Here is an 18381-nt window from a genome sequence, read left to right as displayed (position 1 = left end):
CAGGAAAAAAAGAAACAAAAAACAAAAAACAAACAAACAAACAAACAAAAAAAAACAAAAAAAACAGACCCACAAAGAAAATAGGAGGTTTAAAACACAAATGTCTGTAATTAAGCAACGGAATGACGTCTTGCGCCGGCGCGAGCTTCCCACTGTTGTGTTTTTATCAAGAGGAGCCGCGGTTCTGCCTGGCCCGGTTCGCTTTCGCCTGCGTTGACTCTCTCAGCACCCAGGCCTTCGAAAGTTTCCAGGATCCCGTTTCCAAGATACAGACAGAGGCTCCATGTCTTGATCTTATCCTGAGTCGATGTTCTCCCACCTTTAGGCTACAAGGAGCCATAAACAGCAGGTACAGAGTTGGGAGTGCTTCGAAAAGACGCACGTGAGAGGGAGGCGGCATCTTCCTAGCTGGTCACTGGCAGTAACTTGGTGGTGGCAATGAGCCCCGGAAGATGGGGCAGGAGAGAGGCGAACGCAACATGGGACCCCCTCCTCGCCCCCCGGCGTGAGGTTTCCGACCATCGCCGGCGGCCAATGCTGAGGGGCGGGGCTGGGACGGCTTCCTCAAGGCGCTGGAACTGCGGCGCGGGGACCGCCTGCTGTGGGATGCCCCGGACAATGGCGAGTGAGCTCCCGGCCAGGCAGGCCTTGTGGACCGCGGGAGGGGTCGGCTCCCTGCGCGGTCATCCGAGCCGGGATAAACAGCCGTGGAGGGGTGACACGTCCGGGCCCCGCTCAGCGCTCGCTTCCCGGGGTCCCAGCTCCGGCCGGCCCCGCCCCCGCCACGAGACCCCGGCCGCGCCCTCTCCCCGCCCCCGCCGCGAGTCCCGAGGCCGTGTCCCAGCGCCGAGTCCCGCCGCTACTCCCCGCGCTAGGCACGCGCCGCCGGCTCCTGCTGCAGCCAGGCGCTCATTGGCTGCTCCGGCGTGGGCGCTCCCGCCCCGCCTCGCCATTGGCTGGAGCCGCCGCGGTCCCCGCGCGGAGCTGCCGCTGACATCACGGGGCCTGAGGCGGCGGCGGCGCCCCCGGCCCAGCCCCGCAGTCCCCTAGGCAGAGGCGCCGCCGTGGTGCCCGGCGGAGGATGGTGCGCGGCGCGCCGGGGGCTCCCTGCTGGCAGAGCCGCAGCGCCGCAACGGAGCCGGCCGCGGCGGGCAGTCGACCCCCGCACCGGGCGCGGGGCGGGCGGCCGCGGTGAGGCGCGGAGGGCGGCGCGGGAGCCGGAGCCGGGCTGGGGCTGCAGCCGCAGCAGCCATGGGGGCCCTGACGAGCCGGCAGCACGCGGGAGTGGAGGAGGTGGACATCCCGTCCAATTCCGTGTACCGCTACCCGCCCAAGTCCGGTGAGGACGGGCGAGCGCCGCGGCCGCGAGGAGGGAGAGGGACAGGGGCGGGGGTCCGGGTCGGGACGGCCCGAGGGGGGCATACGGGTCCTCGGGGACCCAGTCGTCGCGGCCGCTCGGAAACGATCTTCGAGCGCGGGAGGTCCTCGAGAAGGCCGAGGTCTCCCCCGCCGCGGGCGAATTAGCGCAGGAGGCGTCCTGCGGGGCCTGGCGGGGGTCACCGAGGGCACCGAGCCCCTCCACCGGAGGACGGGAGCGGCCTCCATTGTAATCGGCCCCGTGACGGGGACGCGTGCCCGCGGGGACTGCGGCTCCCGGGGAGCGGGGCTGCGGCGTCGCAGGCGAGGTCGGCGCCCGGCACGGACCCGGTGGGTCCGGCCCACAGCCCGTTTGCCTCGCGGGAACCTAGGGCCGGGGAAAGGCGGCCTCGGCATCCCTAACAGGCACCTTCGCCAGGTGCTGTCCCTGCGCTGCAGCCTCCCAGCCTCTGGAAAGGTTAGAATTAGGTTTCTTCTGGAAAAGCTGCTAGTGCCTGCGGAGGATGGAAGCCAAACATGCATTTGCAGTGCTGGTGCCTTTCCAGAGGCTGTCAGAAGCGGGTGGAGGTGGGGGGAAGTAACAGAAATGTTTGGGAATCTGAGTATCAGCGTCACTCGGATTGCCCCTTTGCCAGCGTTGCGGCAAGCCTGGGTTTTGGAGTGAGACTAGCTCTGGATCAAGGCAGAGATAGTGGAAACGTATTATGTCTGTTATCAGAGTCAAACCTTCACTTTTTAAAGAGATGGATGTCTCCAGTCTCTAGGTTGCGGTATCAGCATCGGAGATGGAGGAGGATTTTGACAGCAAAGCAGAGAATCACAGGAAGGTAGTTGAGTTATGTGAGCACCAGCTAATGTGAATTGCTGCTGCATGACCTAGCTGGTGTTTACGTTTAATTGCGAGTAATTTTCCTTTAATTGCAGTTATTTTTAAATTACTTTTGATCTTATTCTCAAAACTTCTCGGGATGGACTTCTCGGGATGGAAGACTTCACCTTCTTCTCTCTGGCTTAGGACCTGATGGAGATTTTAGTGATCTTGGAATGAGGTGTCAGAATTGGAGCGGAGCCTCGTCTCTTTTTGGTAGAGTAGAGACATTGCTAATGAGATGAGCTGATTTCTCAGCAGTGTGTCCAGTGTCTGCCAGGTAAAAGCATGGGCCAGACGATGAACCTGCCCGTATCCCTGCCGAGTGTCTGCCAGAGCTGTGTTTCCCACTGCTTTTGTGCCGAAGAATGAATCCTTGCAAAGATGAATATGATGAATTGTTTTATAAAGCTGTGGGTCATGAGTATTTTAATAAAGCTCTGACTGATTATGACTACATAAAATCAATGCTAAAGAAGGCATGGATTTTTTTTTTTTTTTTTTTTTTTTTTTTTTTTTTTTTTGAGACAGAGTTTCGCTCTTGTTACCCAGGCTGGAGTGCAATGGCGCGATCTCGGCTCACCGCAACCTCCGCCTCCTGGGCTCAGGCAATTCTCCTGCCTCAGCCTCCTGAGTAACTGGGATTACAGGCACGTGCCACCATGCCCAGCTAATTTTTTGTATCTTTAGTAGAGATGGGGTTTCACCATGTTGACCAGGATGGTCTCGATCTCTCGACCTCGTGATCCACCCGCCTCAGCCTCCCAAAGTGCTGGGATTACAGGCTTGAGCCACCGCGCCCGGCTGATTTTGTTTTTTAATAGACAAAAATATGCAGCAGTATTTGTGGACTCGGTTTTTCTTAAACCACATGGCTTTTATTGATCAGAATATGGAGCATACTTTGCTGAGCTTGGAATTTTCAAAAAGTGTTTGCTGCCTCAGGAAAGTATTCACCCCTCCCTTCACATGTGAAACTTAACGGAGATAAACCTCTGGAAGGCTGTTCCCCAAAGCATTTTTATACAAGTATGAATCTTGGGTGATGGTAATAGAAGGATAATAGACCAAACCAAACTTTTTTGTTAATTAACACACTCAATACTTTGCCTTAAATAATTCTCTCTACTCTACCAATCTTTTAAAAGTTTTACTTAACTGTAAAACTGTAATTCATGTTAAATCAGAAGTTACACATGAGAGAAGTCTTTACAGCCAGTGGACCAATTATTTCTGTTGAAGCTAAAGCACAGAAAATAGAATCAGAACATCTGTGTCTCTGTCAGCAAACCTTTGTGTATTTGAAGCCTATGTGAGCTTGCATATACGCTCTAGATAGAGGCATTGCCTTTCTTTTGATAATTGAATTGACCTGGCTCTTTATGGGATTACAGTATTAGTCCTCAAAGGAATCTTCAAGAGAGTTTGGCCATTACCACCATGCCTAGCTAATGTTTAATTATTATTATTATTATTATTATTTTGAGTCAGAGTCTTACTCTGTCATGCCCAGGCTGGAATGAAGTGGCAAGATACTGACCACTGCAACCTCCACGTCCCGGGTTCCAGCAATTCTCCCGCCTCAGTCTCCCAAGTAGCTGGGATTACAGGCACTCGCCACCATGCCCGGCTAATTTTTTGTATTTTTAGTAGATACGGGGTTTCACCATATTGGCCAGGCTGGTCTCGAACTCCTGACCTCAGGTGATCCACCTGCCTTGGCCTCCCAAAGTGCAGGGATTAGAAGCGTGAGCCACCACACCTGGCTAAGTTTTTTGTAGAGACAGTATCTCACTATTTGCCCAGGGTGGTCTTGAACCTGTGGTCTCAAGCAATCCTCCCACCTTGGCCTCCCATTGATTTCACTAATAAGAAAATGGAGACCCATAGAAATGAATTGGCATAGCTATGGTCTCTCAGCCAGTTAGTGTTCTTTATACTATACCATCTGCCTCTGCCTTTCAAGGAATTGGGTTTTGAACTTGTACTTGAAACACATGACTTAAAACAATCATTCCAAGATTAATGGAGTAAAGCCATTTTGTGTCACAATTGAAATCCTTTTTTTTTTTTTAAAGATGGGGTTTCACCACGTTGGTCAGGCTGGTCTTGAACTCCCGACCTCAAGTGATCCGCCCGTCTTGGCCTCCAAAGTGCTTGGATTACAGGCGTGAGCCACCCGCGCCCGGCCAAATCCGATTTTGAGAAGTCTCCTTATCCTGAGTACTGATAGTGGAACAAAGCAAGCAACAGAGTCAGTTTTCTCCAGATGACATGCCTTGTGGCCTGGGTGTTAAGTTGAGACCACTACCTGGCTTGCTGGAAAGTGGCTAGAGCTGCACTACCTGTGGATTGGTTACTTCAGAAAGAAACACCATCATCTGCCCTTGTAATGATGTTTACCGTGCCCAGCAGAAATTGCTTTTTTCTGAGTATTTTTAATGGAACTTCTTAGTTTTGTATGCACATTGAAATAAAACATTTAAAACCTGTCAACAAATATATATATACACATATATATGTATATATATATATTTTTTAATTGCGTTTTCGGTTTTGGGGTACATGTGAAGAACATGCAAGATTGTTGGATAGGTACATACATGGCAATGTGGTTTGCTGCCTCCCTGCCCATCACCTATATCTGGCATTTCTCCCTATGTTATCCCTCCTCAACTCCCCACCCCCTAACCCCCACCCCTGCCCCATGATGAACATCTGTGGATTGTTTTTTCAGTATCTTACTGTTGCAAACAATGCAACAATGAATAATGTTATGTATTAAGTGATTTTTAGATTTATTAATGTGTGAATATTATTTAAGTAATAGAAAGTGTGGTGTGAGTTTCTATATAGCATTTCTACATTAGCACAGAAAGCAGTTTAGAGCATGATTTTGCTATATTTGGTTGTACCTTTGTAATTTTTGAGTTACAGGTCATACATCCTTCTCTAAGATCTTTGCATCTTTAAAAGCCCAAGATAATTTGTTTTGCAAAGAAAGGTATGACTTTGCAGAGATGGTTATTTTTAAAAGTCCATGTTGATAAGAGCCTGTTTTCTCTATACAGGAAGAAATAGGCATACTATAAAGACAGTTTAATTTATATAAACCAGTACCTCATAAATCTAGTTTGTTTCCCCCCACATATTTGAGTATTTTTGAAAAATAGGAAATAAGTTGGAAAATAGGAATAATTAGTTTTGCTGAAGTCTTTAAGAACTAAACCTACTATAAAAATTCAGGATGGTAATCAGCGTCCTGACCAGCTAGCTTGGTTAAACCTGGGTTTCTGCTTTTAAGGACTTCAACTGACTAGACAAGGCTCACCCATATAATCAAGGCTAATCTCCTTTACTTAGTGTCAACTGATTGTAGATTTTTAGAAATTAAATAATTTATTTTTAGGAACAGCGTCTCACTCTGGCACCCTGGCTGGAGTGCAGTGGTGTTAGCATAGCTCACTGTAACCTCAGAGTCCTGGGCTTAAGTGATCTTCCTGCCTCAGCCTCCTGAGTAGCTGGGATTACAGGCACATACCACCTTGCCTGGCTAATGATTGAAAGCTTTTGTAGAGACAGTATCTCACTATGTTGCCCAGGTTGGTCTTGAACTCCTGGTCTCAAGCAGTCTTCCTACCTCAGTGTCACAAAGCACTGGGATTACAGGAGTGAGCTGCCGCATCTGGCCATAGATGTGTCACATCTCTCTACATCATCATTCTCTAAATGTTTGTTATTTTACAGTACATGTATGCTTGTCAAATGGGTCTTTCCTATTGCAAGAGCAGTTTTTAAAGGCATGAGTAATAAGTCTTTGTCAGATAACTAAAAAAGTTTCTATATAAGTTTTTCTTAGCTTTAGGAGTGTCAATTTAATAGTAGATTTGAAACCATACACTTAAAAAATATGTAACTTACTACAGAATAAGGAATTATTTGGTTGGCACAATTTGACACTTTAACTAAAACGTCCAAAATAATTTTGAAAAAGAACAAAGTTGGAGGACTACCACTACGCTGTTTTTAAAATTCCTATACGCATAATTACAACAGTGCTACAGTAATCAAGATAGTGTGATAATGGCACAACGAAAAGCATATAGATCAATGGAACAGAGTTATGAACCAGAAATCCTTACATTTATTGTCAGCTGAGTTTGACAGAAGTACTGAGACAATTCAATGGGGAAAGGATAGTCATTTTTACAAATGATGCTGGGACGAGCAAAAAAGAAAATGAACTCAGACCTATTCTTTACATCACCAAAATTAGCTCAAAATGGATTACAGAGTGAAAAGAGAACCCAGAGAATGGGAGAAAATATTTATAAATCATAAATGTGACAAGAATTTGTATCTAGAATATATAAGGAACTCTTACATTCAATAATAAATTAAAAATGGTCACAGCACTTGAATAGACATTTCTCCAAAAAAGATACACAGTGGACAGTAAGCACATGAAGAGATGATCAACGTTTTTAACTATCGAGGAAATACAAATCAAAACTACAATTAGATACCAGTTCACACCCACTAGGATGGCTATAATATTAAAAAGTGATAATAACAAGTTTTGGTAAGGATATGGCGAGATCGAAACCCTCATACCCTGCTGGTGTGAAGGTAAAATGGTGCAGCCACTTTGGAAAGCAGTTTGACAGTTTCTCAAGTGGTTAGTTACTGTATGACTCAGCAGTTCTACTCCTAGATATACACCCAAGAAAGAAGAAGAAAATACATTCATATAAAAACTTGTACATGAATTGCTCATAATAGCTAAAAGGTGGAAATAACCCAAGTGTCCATCAGCCAATGAATAGAACAGCTGATGAGTAAAATATGGTAAGTCTGTACAATAGAATACTATTTAGCAATAAAAAGGAATGAAGATTTGATATGTGCGACAACCTAGCTGAAACCTGAAAATTTTATACTAAGTGAAAGAAGCCAGGTGCAAAAGGCCATACATTGAATAATCTTGTTTATAAGAAATGCCCAGAAGAGGCAAATCCACAGAGACAGAAAGTAGATTAGTGGCTGTGGCTGCGGCTGCCAGAGGCTGGGTGGGGGGAGAAATGAGCTATGACTGCTACTGGATTTCTTTTTGAGGTAATGGCAGTGTTCTAAAATTAGATAGTGGCAAATAGTTGTATAATACTGTTAATATACTAGAAACCATTGTACACACTAAATAGGTGAATTCTGTGGTATATAAATTGTATTTCCATAAAGCTATTTTCAAAATGGGGCCGGGTATGGTGACTCATGCCTGTAATTGCAGCACTTTGGAAGGCGAAGGCTGAAGGATGGCTTGAGCCCAGGAGTTCAAGACCAGCCTGGGCAACAGAGTGAGACCCATCTCTACAAAAATTTTTTTTTTTTTTTTCTTTTTTTGGAGATGGAGTTTCGCTCTTGTTACCTGGGCTGGAGTGCAATGGCACAATCTCGGCTCACTGCAACCTCCACCTCCTGGGTTCAGGCAATTCTCCTGCCTCAGCCTCCTGAGTAGCTGGGATTACAGGCACGCGCCACCATGCCCAGCTGATTTTTTTTTTGTATTTTTAGTAGAGACGGGGTTTCATCATGTTGACCAGGATGGTCTTGATCTCTTGACCTCGTGATCCACCCGCCTCGGCCTCCCAAAGCGCTGGGGTTATAGGCGTGAGCCACCGCGCCCGGCCCTTTTTTTTTCTTTAATTAGCTAGGCATGGTGGCATGACATCAGCTACTCAGGAGGCTGAGGCAGAAGGTTTGCTTGTGCCTAGGAATTCAAGGCTGCAGTGAGCTATGATTGTGCCACTGTGCTCCAGCCTGGGTGACAGATTAAGACCTTGTCATTAGTTGAAAAATAAAAATAAAAATGGATCATTGACCTAAATGCAAAGTGAAAACTATGAAACTCCTAGAAGAAGACATAGGAGAAATTTTTTATTTGATTTGGATTGGGCAAAAAGTTCTTAGATATGACACCAAAAGCGAAATCCACCCAAGTAAAATATAATAATAAATTGGATTTCTTAAAAAAAAAAAATTCCACCTGAAAAGACAGTAAAAAGATGAAAAGCCAAGCTACCTTCTGAAAGAAAATATTTGCAAATCACATAAAGGTTGTGTATCAATATTATATCAAGAACTCTTACAACTCAGTATTATGAAGACAGACAACCCAATTAAAAAATGCACAGGAGGCCGGGTGCAGTAGCTCACACCTGTAATCCCAGCACTTTGGGAGGCTGAGGTGGGCAGATCATGAGGGCAGGAGACGGAGACCAGCCTGGCTAACACGGTGAAATCCTGTCTCTACTAAAAATACAAAAAATTAGCCAGACGTGATGGTACACTCCTATAGTCCCAGCTACTCGAGAGGCTGAGGGAGGAGAGTCACTTGAATGCAGGAGGCAGAGGTTGCAGTGAGCCAAGATCTCGCCACTGCACTCCAGCCTGGGTGACAGAGCGAGACTCCATCTCAAAAAAAAAAAAAAAAAAAAAAAAGCACAAGAGTTGAATAGATATTTCACTGAAGGAGACATAGGAATGGCTGATGAATGCATGGAAAGATGCTCAACATCAGCAGTTGTTAGGGAAATATAATTAAAACTGCAATGAGGCTGGGTGCATTGGCTCATGACTGTAATCCTAGCACTTTGGGAGGCTGAGGCAGGCTGTTCACCTGAGATCAGAAGTCTAAGACCAGCCTGGCCAACATGGTGAAACCCCGTCTCTACTAAAAAAAAAAAAAAAAATACAAAATTAAATGGGCATGGTAGCAGGTGCCTGTAGTCCCAGCTATTCGGGAGGCTGAGACAGGAGAATCACTCGAAATGGAGGTGAAGGTTGCAGTGAGCCGAGATCACACCATTGTACTCCAGCCTGGGCGACAGAGCGAGACTCCATCTCAAAACAAAAACAGAAAAACAAAACAAAAAAACTGCAGTGAGATACCACTTCACACCTATTAGGATTAGGGTAACTGAAATAGAAATGACAGACAATGTCAAATGTTGAGAATGCAAAGAAATTGGAATCTTATGAAGTACTATGGAAAAAGTAAAATAGTACAGCCACTTTGGAAAATTGGGCAATGTCTTAAAAAGGGGAACATAAATTTGTCTTATGATTCAGCGGTTCCACTCCTATGAATCTGTCCAAAAAAATGAAAACATGTGCACTCAAAGACATGGATGCAGATGCTCATAGCAACATTGCTCATAATAGCCAAGAAACTGGAAATAATCCAAGTGTACATCAGCTGATGAATGGATAAACAAATTGCATTGTTTATTCCATGTTATATTCATACAATGAAACACTGCTCAGCAATTTAGTTTTTTGTTTGTTTGTTTTTGTTTTAGAGACAGGCTCTTGCTCTAGTTCCCAGGCTGGAGTGCAGGGGTGTGATCATAGCTCCCTGCAGCATCAACCTCTTAGGCTGACGAACTCTTTCAGCCTCAGCCTCCCAAGTAGCTGGTACTATAGGCACATGCCTCCACTCCCAGCTGATTTTTTAAATTTATGTTTTGTAAAGATGGAGTCCCACTCTGTTGCCTGGGCTGATCTTGAACTCCTAGTCTTGAGCCATCCTTCAGCCTCAGCTTCCCAAAGGTCAGGAATTACAGGCATGATACACTACACCTGGCCATATTCAGCAATTTAATGGGATGAACTACTGATGCATGATACACAACATGATTTAACTTCAAAAACATTATGCTAAGGGAAAGAAACCAGTTGCAAGACTATATATCATGAGTTTGTGTATGTGAAATGGCTAGAAGAAGCATGTTTGTAGAGATAGAAAGCAGAATAGTATTTGCCTAAGGCTGATAATAGGAGTAGGAATTAATTGTAAATGGGCATGATGGAACATTTTGGGGTGATGGAAATGTTTTCAACTGGATTGTGATGATGGTTACCAAAATCACTGAATTGTTCAAAGGGTGAATTTTATGCCATGTTTATTATACTTCAGTAAAGCTCTTTAAAATAACAGCATAAAGGGAATGGCTTTGGATAAAATAAAGGCAAGAGCTTGGTAACTGAAAGGGTGGGGTCTTGGTAGCAAAAGGCATTGAAGGTAGAATTTTTTTTTTTTTTTTTTTTTTAAAGACAGGGTTTCACCATGTTGGTCAGGCTGGTCTTGAACTCCCGACCTCAGGTGATCTGCCCACCTTGGTCTCCAAAGTGCTTGGATTACAGGCATGAGCCACCATGCCCGGCCTTTTTTTTTCTTTTTTAAATAAATGGAGATAGGGTCTCGCTATGTTACTCTGGCTGATACTGAACTCCTGTGTTCAAGCAATCCTTCCCCTTTGGGAGGCCAAGGCAGGAAGATCACCTGAGGTTAGGAGTTTGAGCTCAGTCAACGTGGTGAGATCTCATCTCTACAAAAAATTTTTAAAATTAGGCAGGCATGGTGATAGGCACCATGGTGATAGTTCCAGCTATTTGGGAGGCAGAAACAAGAGGATGGCCTCATTTCAGGAGGTCAAGGTTGCAGTGAGCTCTGATCTGGTTACTGCATGTCAGCCTGGGTGACAGGGTGAGACCCTAACTCTAAAAAAGAAAAAAAAAAAAGCATTAAATCTTTTGATCTAAGAAGAGTATCTCTTTTGATGTAGTGTTGCTCTTTGGCCCAGGCTGGAGTGCAGTGGTACGATCTCAGCTCACTGCAGCCTCCGTCTCCTGGGTTCAAGCAATTCTGCCTCAGCCTCCTGAGTATCTGGGATTACAGGTGCCTGCCACCATGCCTGGCTAATTTTCGCCTTTTTAGTAGAGATGGGGTTTCACCATATTGACCAGGCTGGTCTTGAACTCCTGACCTCATGATCCATCTTGGCCTCCCAAAGTGCTGGGATTACAGGCTTGAGCCATTGCAACCAGCAGTGTCTTGCCATGTTTCCTAGGCTGGTCTCAAACTTCTGGGCTCAAGGCCTTCCCAAGTGCTGGGATCACAAATGTGAGCCATGGTACCTGGCCTCTCCTCATCTATTAATTGTTCACTCACCCAGAGGTACAGTTCATATAAGAAAGGCAAGATAGGGCCGGGCGCGGTGGCTCAAGCCTGTAATCCCAGCACTTTGGGAGGCCGAGACGGGTGGATCACGAGGTCAAGAGATCGAGACCATCCCAGTCAACATAGTGAAACCCCGTCTCTACTACAAATACAAAAAATTAGCTGGGCATGGTGGCGCGTGCCTGTAATCCCAGCTACTCAGGAGGCTGAGGCAGGAGAATTGCCTGAACCCAGGAGGCGGAGGTTGCGGTGAGCCGAGATCGCGCCATTGCACTCCAGCCTGGGTAACGAGAGCGAAACTCCGTCTCAAAAAAAAAAAAAAAAGAAAGGCAAGATAAATGCTTGAGGCTTTCCCTTTACTTACTGGTTTCCATAATAATGAATTGGTTTACTAGTATCCTTCAGTGGTGATTGTTTTTTTTTTTTAAGATATGATTATAAATTATAGGCTTATTTTATTCCTTGCCCTTATTATCCTGATGAAGCTTAATATATTCCATCTTTGCTCTGCGGGAACCTCCTTAAGTCAGCTCTTGAGTCCTTTGGACATGACCCTAGTAGGTTTTGAGAGCGTCCTTGTTATCTGGTATGACAAGATGTTCTAGGGCAGTGGGGTTAAAAAAAAAGAAAAGAAAAAAAAGAAAAAGACAAGATGTTCTAGTCCCATCTTGTGTATTTTCTGCCACAGACTTGGAATGCGGCCTCCAAAGAGCCCTTGTTCCTGTTAGTGGGAAATGACTTTTGGAGACTGCAGACTGGATGCTAGAGGCACCCCCTCCTACTTTGCAGGTCTTTGTTTCTAGGCCTTTTCAGTGGCCAGAACTAGGAAATATTGTTTGGAAAGATAAAATACACATCATGCATTTTTATTGATATTTCTAATACAAATTCAGGACTACATGATTTTTGTTTAAACTTGGCTTTCTTTAACTTTCTCTCTGATTCTCAATACACCAGGTATGATAAAGTTGAAATATCACATAATTACTCATCTGCTTAATGCCACATTCTCAGAAGAAAATACTGCCACCAATAATATGATTACTGTAAACTGAGATAATATATTTTACAGTTTTCTTTCCTATTGAGGTGTACAGTTAAGTTAGTCTTTTAAAGTTCTTGGGAATAGTTTCTCTTTCTGTGGTTATTCCACTAACTACACACGCACTTAGGTTCGTTTGTTTCATTTTACTTTTGATTTTTAGGAATTGCTTTACAGAAATTTTAATTTTATAATTATGCAAAATGTTACAGGGTTGCAGTGGTAGATGCACAAAATGATGCGTATTCAAAGAAATCTAGCTTTTGTCTGTTCCTCCCTTCCACTTAGTTCCCTCCCTCTTCCTATAGATAACTGCTTTAAAAGTTTTATGATTTATCCTTACATTGCTTGTTTTAAAAATATTAATTGATATGTATATATCTTCATAGCCACTTTTCCTTACATGCATGGTAGCTTAATAGAAATTAAGCCTATTTATACTTATTGATATAATTGATATGTTTGGCTTAAGGTTGGCCATTTTATGTTACATTTATATGTATATAAATATATATATAAATTTATATAGTTCACTATGTAGTCTGTTTGGTTTGCTCTTTTTTTAAGATGTATTTTTTGGATTTAGGAAGGTTTGTATTTTTCTCTAATGGCTATTTAATGGTTAGTGGAGATGAGGTTTCAATATGGTGAAATATGTTTCACCATAAAACCCTTATTAAATCTTTGTATACTACTGTTAGGTTATTACTGTTATTATTATTAGCTTCCTACTGTGAATAATATGCACATAACTAGTAACTTCTTCACTCACCCTCCTCTACCCCAGCATTTGATTTCAATTATCTCCTTTGACTCTTTCACTTACACCTAAAGTTTGTCAGCAAACTTATTCTGCTTTTTTTCTGCTATCCCCTTTCTCCTTTATTTTTTGAGCGCTGTACTGTATTTACTTTCTTTCTGGTTTTATTTGTTTGTTTTTCTGTTTTTGAAATGGAGTCTTGCTTTGTCACCCAGGCTGGAGTGCCATGGTGCAGTCTTGGCTCAGTGCAACCTCCACTTCCCGGAGTTTAGGAGATTCTGCCTTAGCCTCTCGAGTAGCTGGGACTATAAGCACCACTCCCAGCTAATTTTTGTATTTTTAGTAGAGACGGGGTTTCACCATGGTGGCCAGGCTAGTCTCAAACTCCTGACCTCAGTTGATACACCCACCTTGGCTTCCCAAAGTGCTGGGATTACAGGCATGAGCCACCATGCCTGGCCTGTTTTCCCTTTTTTGAGACAGAGTCTCACTTTTTACCCAGGCTGGTGTCCAGTGGTGTGATCATAGCTCACTGTGGCCTTGACCTCCAGCAATCCTCCCACCTTAGCTTCCCAAGTATCTAGGATCACAAGCACATGCCACCATGCCTGGCTAACTTTTTTTTTTTTTTTTTTTTTTTGAGATGGAGTTTCACTCTTGTTACCCAGGCTGGAGTGCAATGGCGCGATCTCGGCTCACCGCAACCTCTGCCTCCCGGGTTCAGGCAATTCTCATGCCTCAGCCTCCTGAGTAGCTGGGATTACAGGCATGTGCCACCATGCCCAGCTAATTTTTTGTGTTTTTAGTAGAGACAGAGTTTCACTATGTTGACCAGGATGGTCTCGATCTCTTGACCTCATGATCCACACGCCTCGGCCTCCCAAAGTGCTGGGATTACAGGCTTGAGCCACCGCGCCCAGCCGCCTGGCTAACTTTTTAATTTTTTTTTTTTTTTGAGACAGAGTTTTGCTCTTGTTAACCAGGCTGGAGTGCAATAGCACAATCTTGGCTCATCACGACCTCCGCCTCCAGGGTTCAAGTGATTCTCCTACATCAGCCTCCCAAGTAGCTGGAATTACAGGCATGTGTCACCACACCTGGCTAATTTTGCATTTTTAGTAGAGATGAGGTCTCTTTATGTTGGTCAGGCTGGTCTTGAACTCCTGACCTCAGGTGATCCGCCTGCCTCAGCCTCCCAAAGTGCTGGGATTGCAGGGGTGAGCCACCGTGCCTGGCCACCAACTATGTAATTCTGAGAAAATCATTCGCAGTTGTAAGTATACAGCTTATACAGCTTTTGTGGGATTTTTTATTTTTGTTTTTGTTTTTTGAGACAGGGTCTTGCTCTTTTACCCAGGCTGGAATGTAGTGGTGCAGTCATGGCTCATGGCAGACCTGACCTCTTGGGCTCAAGTGATCCTCCCACCTGATCCTCCTGAGTAGCTGGGACCACAGGCTTGTGCTACAGTACCTAGCAATTTTTTAAATTTTTTTGTAGAGATGAGGGCCTAATTGTAATATATTGTGAACATTTTTAATGTCAGTAGATACAGATTTACAACACCACTTTGAATGACTTCATAATACTCTACTGACTGAATATACCATCGTTTCTTTTCTTTTTTTTTTTAATATACAGAGACAGAGCCTCACCATGTTGCCTAGGCTGGTCTTGAGCTCCTGGGCTCAAGTGATCCTTCCATCTTGGCCTCCCAAAGTGCTAGGATTACAGGTGTGAGCCACCATGCCCAGACTATTTTTGATTTTAATGCAAGGCAAAACTACAATTAGCCCTACACATCTTTTGTGGTCATTTATTTTCTTTTAATATTATGGCATAAAAAGGCATTTCTAATAGAACCCTGTTGCCTGCTTTAACTCTTTAGCCCCCAAATCATTAATGCTCCTCTCTCTCTAGGTTCAATCATGGCCACCTCTAAGCCAATCATCCATGGATTTTACTCCCTCAGATCCTTCTCCCAAGCTCTCACAGGTACTGGAAGCTCAGTGGTCCCACCCTGAGGTCAACCTAGACAACTCCAGACGTCAAACTCTCTCTCTTCTCCCCTTTCTTTATTCGTGATTTGGGCAAGCCATCCATCCATGTAACATCTTTAACTCTTCCAATTTTACCTAGTGTATGATAAACATAAAATCCCTAATGTACACAAAAATATGTCTCACTAAGGTTCATCAGTAAATGACTTAAATTATTTGAGATACCTGCTTCTACTTAAGGCAACTAGGTACCTCCCCTCTCCATAAATTATGCACTTGGAAAATAGGGCTAGCAAGTGCTAGACATAAATAATTGATAATTAAGCTTTCCTAGATGATGAATTCCACTGTTGTATCACTGCAGATGGCTGCCCTTTGTCTCTTTAAGTTTTGATTGGTGACTTTCAAGAGTTCCTCAGTGATTGCTTTGATTTTGTCTGTATTATTACCCTCAAATAATGTTTTCCTGGTTGTTTAATTCAACAGTTGTCTCACTTTGTGGTGAGTGACTTTATCCAAATTGTTTTGTTTAATAGGTGTTTCTAGTCTAAAGCTCCATGTGTAGAAAATTTTAAAAATAAATGTTTGGGGCCGGGCGCGGTGGCTCAAGCCTGTAATCCCAGCACTTTGGGAGGCCGAGGCGGGTGGATCACGAGGTCGAGAGATCGAGACCATCCTGGTCAACAAGGTGAAACCCCGTCTCTACTAAAAATACAAAAAGTTAGCTGGGCATGGTGGTGCGTGCCTGTAATCCCAGCTACTTAGGAGGCTGAGGCAGGAGAATTGCCTGAGCCCAGGAGGCGGAGGTTGCGGTGAGCCGAGATCGCGCCATTGCACTCCAGCCTGGGTAACAAGAGCGAAACTCCGTCTCAATAAATAAATAAATAAATAAATAAATAAATAAATAAATAAATAAATGTTTGGTTCAGTTTTTGCTAGAATTTTCTTCTCTGTCTTCCTTCCTATGGCTTCTCCACAGGCTCAAAGAGCCAAATCTCATTTTTTTTTTTTAGTTTGCTATAAATATTTTTTTACTATTTTCTTTTTTCTTTATTTCTTTATTATTTTTTGAGACAGGGGCTCCCCAGGCTGGAGTGCAATGGCATGATCGTAGCTCGCTGCAACCTTTAACTCCTAAACTCAAGTGACCCTCCTGTCTCAGCCTCCTGAGTAGGTAGAACTACAGGTGCAGGCTACCATGCCCGGGTATTTTTGTATTTTGTATTTTTTTATTTTTATTTTTAGTAGAGACAAGGTCTTGCCATGTTGCCCAAGCTGGTCTTGAACTCCTGGCCTAAAGCAATCCTCCTGCCTTAGCCATCCAGAGTGTTGGGATTACAGGCAAGACCCATCACACCCTACCTGCTACAAATCTTCAACAAAAATTGTAACTGATTTGGGGAGTTTGTGTATTCTCACTGTATTATACACAAGCAAGCCTTTCACCATTTGTAAGTTCTTTGTATTAATTTCAGAAATGGGGTATATGAGAGTGTTGATAAAGGTATATTACGGGATGTGTTCTTTACTTTGAAGAGCTTACCTTCATGGGAGAATTAGACAACAGAAATTAGGGGTAAGAGGCATTTGTTTAATCATCAAATTTAAAATGTATTCCCAGATGGAATTTTCAGCATAACCTAAGCCTCCTTTGGTGACTTCTCAGTTCTGTCATATCCTGGCACCGTTCCTTGGTTTGTCTGGATGAGGCTGATGGGAATTTTGGCCCTGACTGCTGGTTTCATTTGGTTATATATTGTATTGAAAATATTTCTGCCTCCTGGCTGATTAAGAAGGGACAAAGAGGCCCTGCCATGACTGATGTCCCAGCATCCCAGCGACTCTGGCCATTAGCACTGTTAATAAATTTGAGGTGGAGAGGATATGTGTGTAGCCTTCTTTCATAGCATTAAATTGTCCTCTTATTTTATACCATAGTCGGTGTGGTAATTGATAGGGAAAGCCAGGGATAGGTGTATTATTTAAATTCATATTTTCCTATGAGACAGTCATGTTTTGAAGCAAGTTATGATGAAGAAGAACCTTCATCATAGAAGGTTATAGAGGTATAGAAGTAGTAATAGGTGGGTACCAAGATTTCTGTGTGTAGCTTTAAGCTGGGTTATGAAAATCTAGGCAAAGAAATGTATCTGCAGATATAGGGAAAAAGTCAGTTTCTCCTATACTCTCACAACACAAGCAGCAAAGAAAACTTCTGTATCCTCTGGTCAGCAAAATGTGTGGGGATTCTTCCCACCAGCAACCACTCAGTTCTGCAGAGGACATCAGCTGTGTGTCCTCCAATTCATTTCAGTTCTGATAACTACCTGAAAATAACGTCTGATCCCACAGGTTGAAGGTATAGTCCCGCAAGACTGCCCCCAACTTCTGATGACCATCGCAAGCCCCAGGTTGTTTTACCTGTGCTTCCGGCTAACCAACCAGAAAGCAGGGTTCCTATAACCCCCTCCTTGGGTTTGATTAACTTGCTAGAGAGGCTCACAGAACTAGGGGAACAGATTTACCAGTTTATTATCAAGGATATTGCAAAGGATACAGAGAGAGGAACACAGGGCAAGGTTATGTGGGAAGAGGCACAGAGCTTCCATGCCGTCTCTGGGCATGCTACCCTCCAGAAACCTCCAAGTATTCCCCTGTTTGGAAGCTCTCCGAACCCAGTCCTTTGGATATTTATGGAAGCTTCATTACATAGCATGGTTGATTACATCATTGGACATTGGTGATAACTTTCAGCCCCTCTTCCCTTCCTCAGTGGTTGGGGGATAGGCTGAAAGTCCCAACCTTCTAATTCTGCCATGTTCTTTCCAGTGACCAGCCACCATCCTGAGGCTACCTAGGGGCAGCCAGCCACTGGTTAATTCATTAGCATATGTAAAGACATCACTTTGGCTGGGGAGGTGGCTCACACCTGTAATCCCAGCACTTCGGAAGGCCAAGGTGGGTGGATCACCCAAGGTCAGGAGTTCAAGACCAGCTTGGCCAACATGGTGAAACGCCATCTCTACTAAAGATACAAAAATTAACCAGGCATGGTAGCAGGTGCCTATAATCCCAGCTATTCGGGAGGCTGAGGCAGGAGAATAGCTTGACCCAGGAGGTGGAGGTTGCAGTGAGCTGAGATCACACCACTATACTCCAGCCTGGGCAACAGAGACTGTCTCAAAAAAAAAAAGGACATCACTTTGGATATTCCAAGGATTTTTTTTTTTTTTTTTAGATGGGAGTCTCTCTCTGTTGCCTAGGCTGGAGTATAGTGGCGTGATCTCAGCTCACTGCAACCTCTGCCTCCCAGGTTC

General features: G+C 44.2%; 1 protein-coding gene across 5 annotated transcripts in view; it reads left to right on the top strand.

Moving 5' to 3' along the window:
• The first annotated feature begins 976 nt into the window (after window positions 1–976).
• The window catches only part of RNF157 (ring finger protein 157), a 93254-nt gene continuing 75849 nt past the window's right edge, over window positions 977–18381 (top strand). For 3 of the 5 annotated variants that reach the window (XM_010342395.3, XM_010342397.3, XM_074388993.1), the window contains exon 1: window positions 978–1339. In XM_010342395.3, the coding sequence (XP_010340697.1) occupies window positions 1252–1339 (88 nt within the window). In that variant the 5' untranslated portion in view covers window positions 978–1251. Of the gene's footprint in view, window positions 1340–18381 lie in introns of all 5 variants that reach the window. The other 2 variants (XM_074388992.1, XM_010342396.3) reach the window with 2 other exon arrangements.

The sequence above is a fragment of the Saimiri boliviensis genome, chromosome 17 (genome assembly GCF_048565385.1).
Source record: "Saimiri boliviensis isolate mSaiBol1 chromosome 17, mSaiBol1.pri, whole genome shotgun sequence".
Lineage (NCBI taxonomy): Eukaryota > Metazoa > Chordata > Mammalia > Primates > Cebidae > Saimiri > Saimiri boliviensis.
Note: the sequence above shows the minus strand (reverse complement) of the source record. Positions and strands in the feature narration are given on the sequence as shown.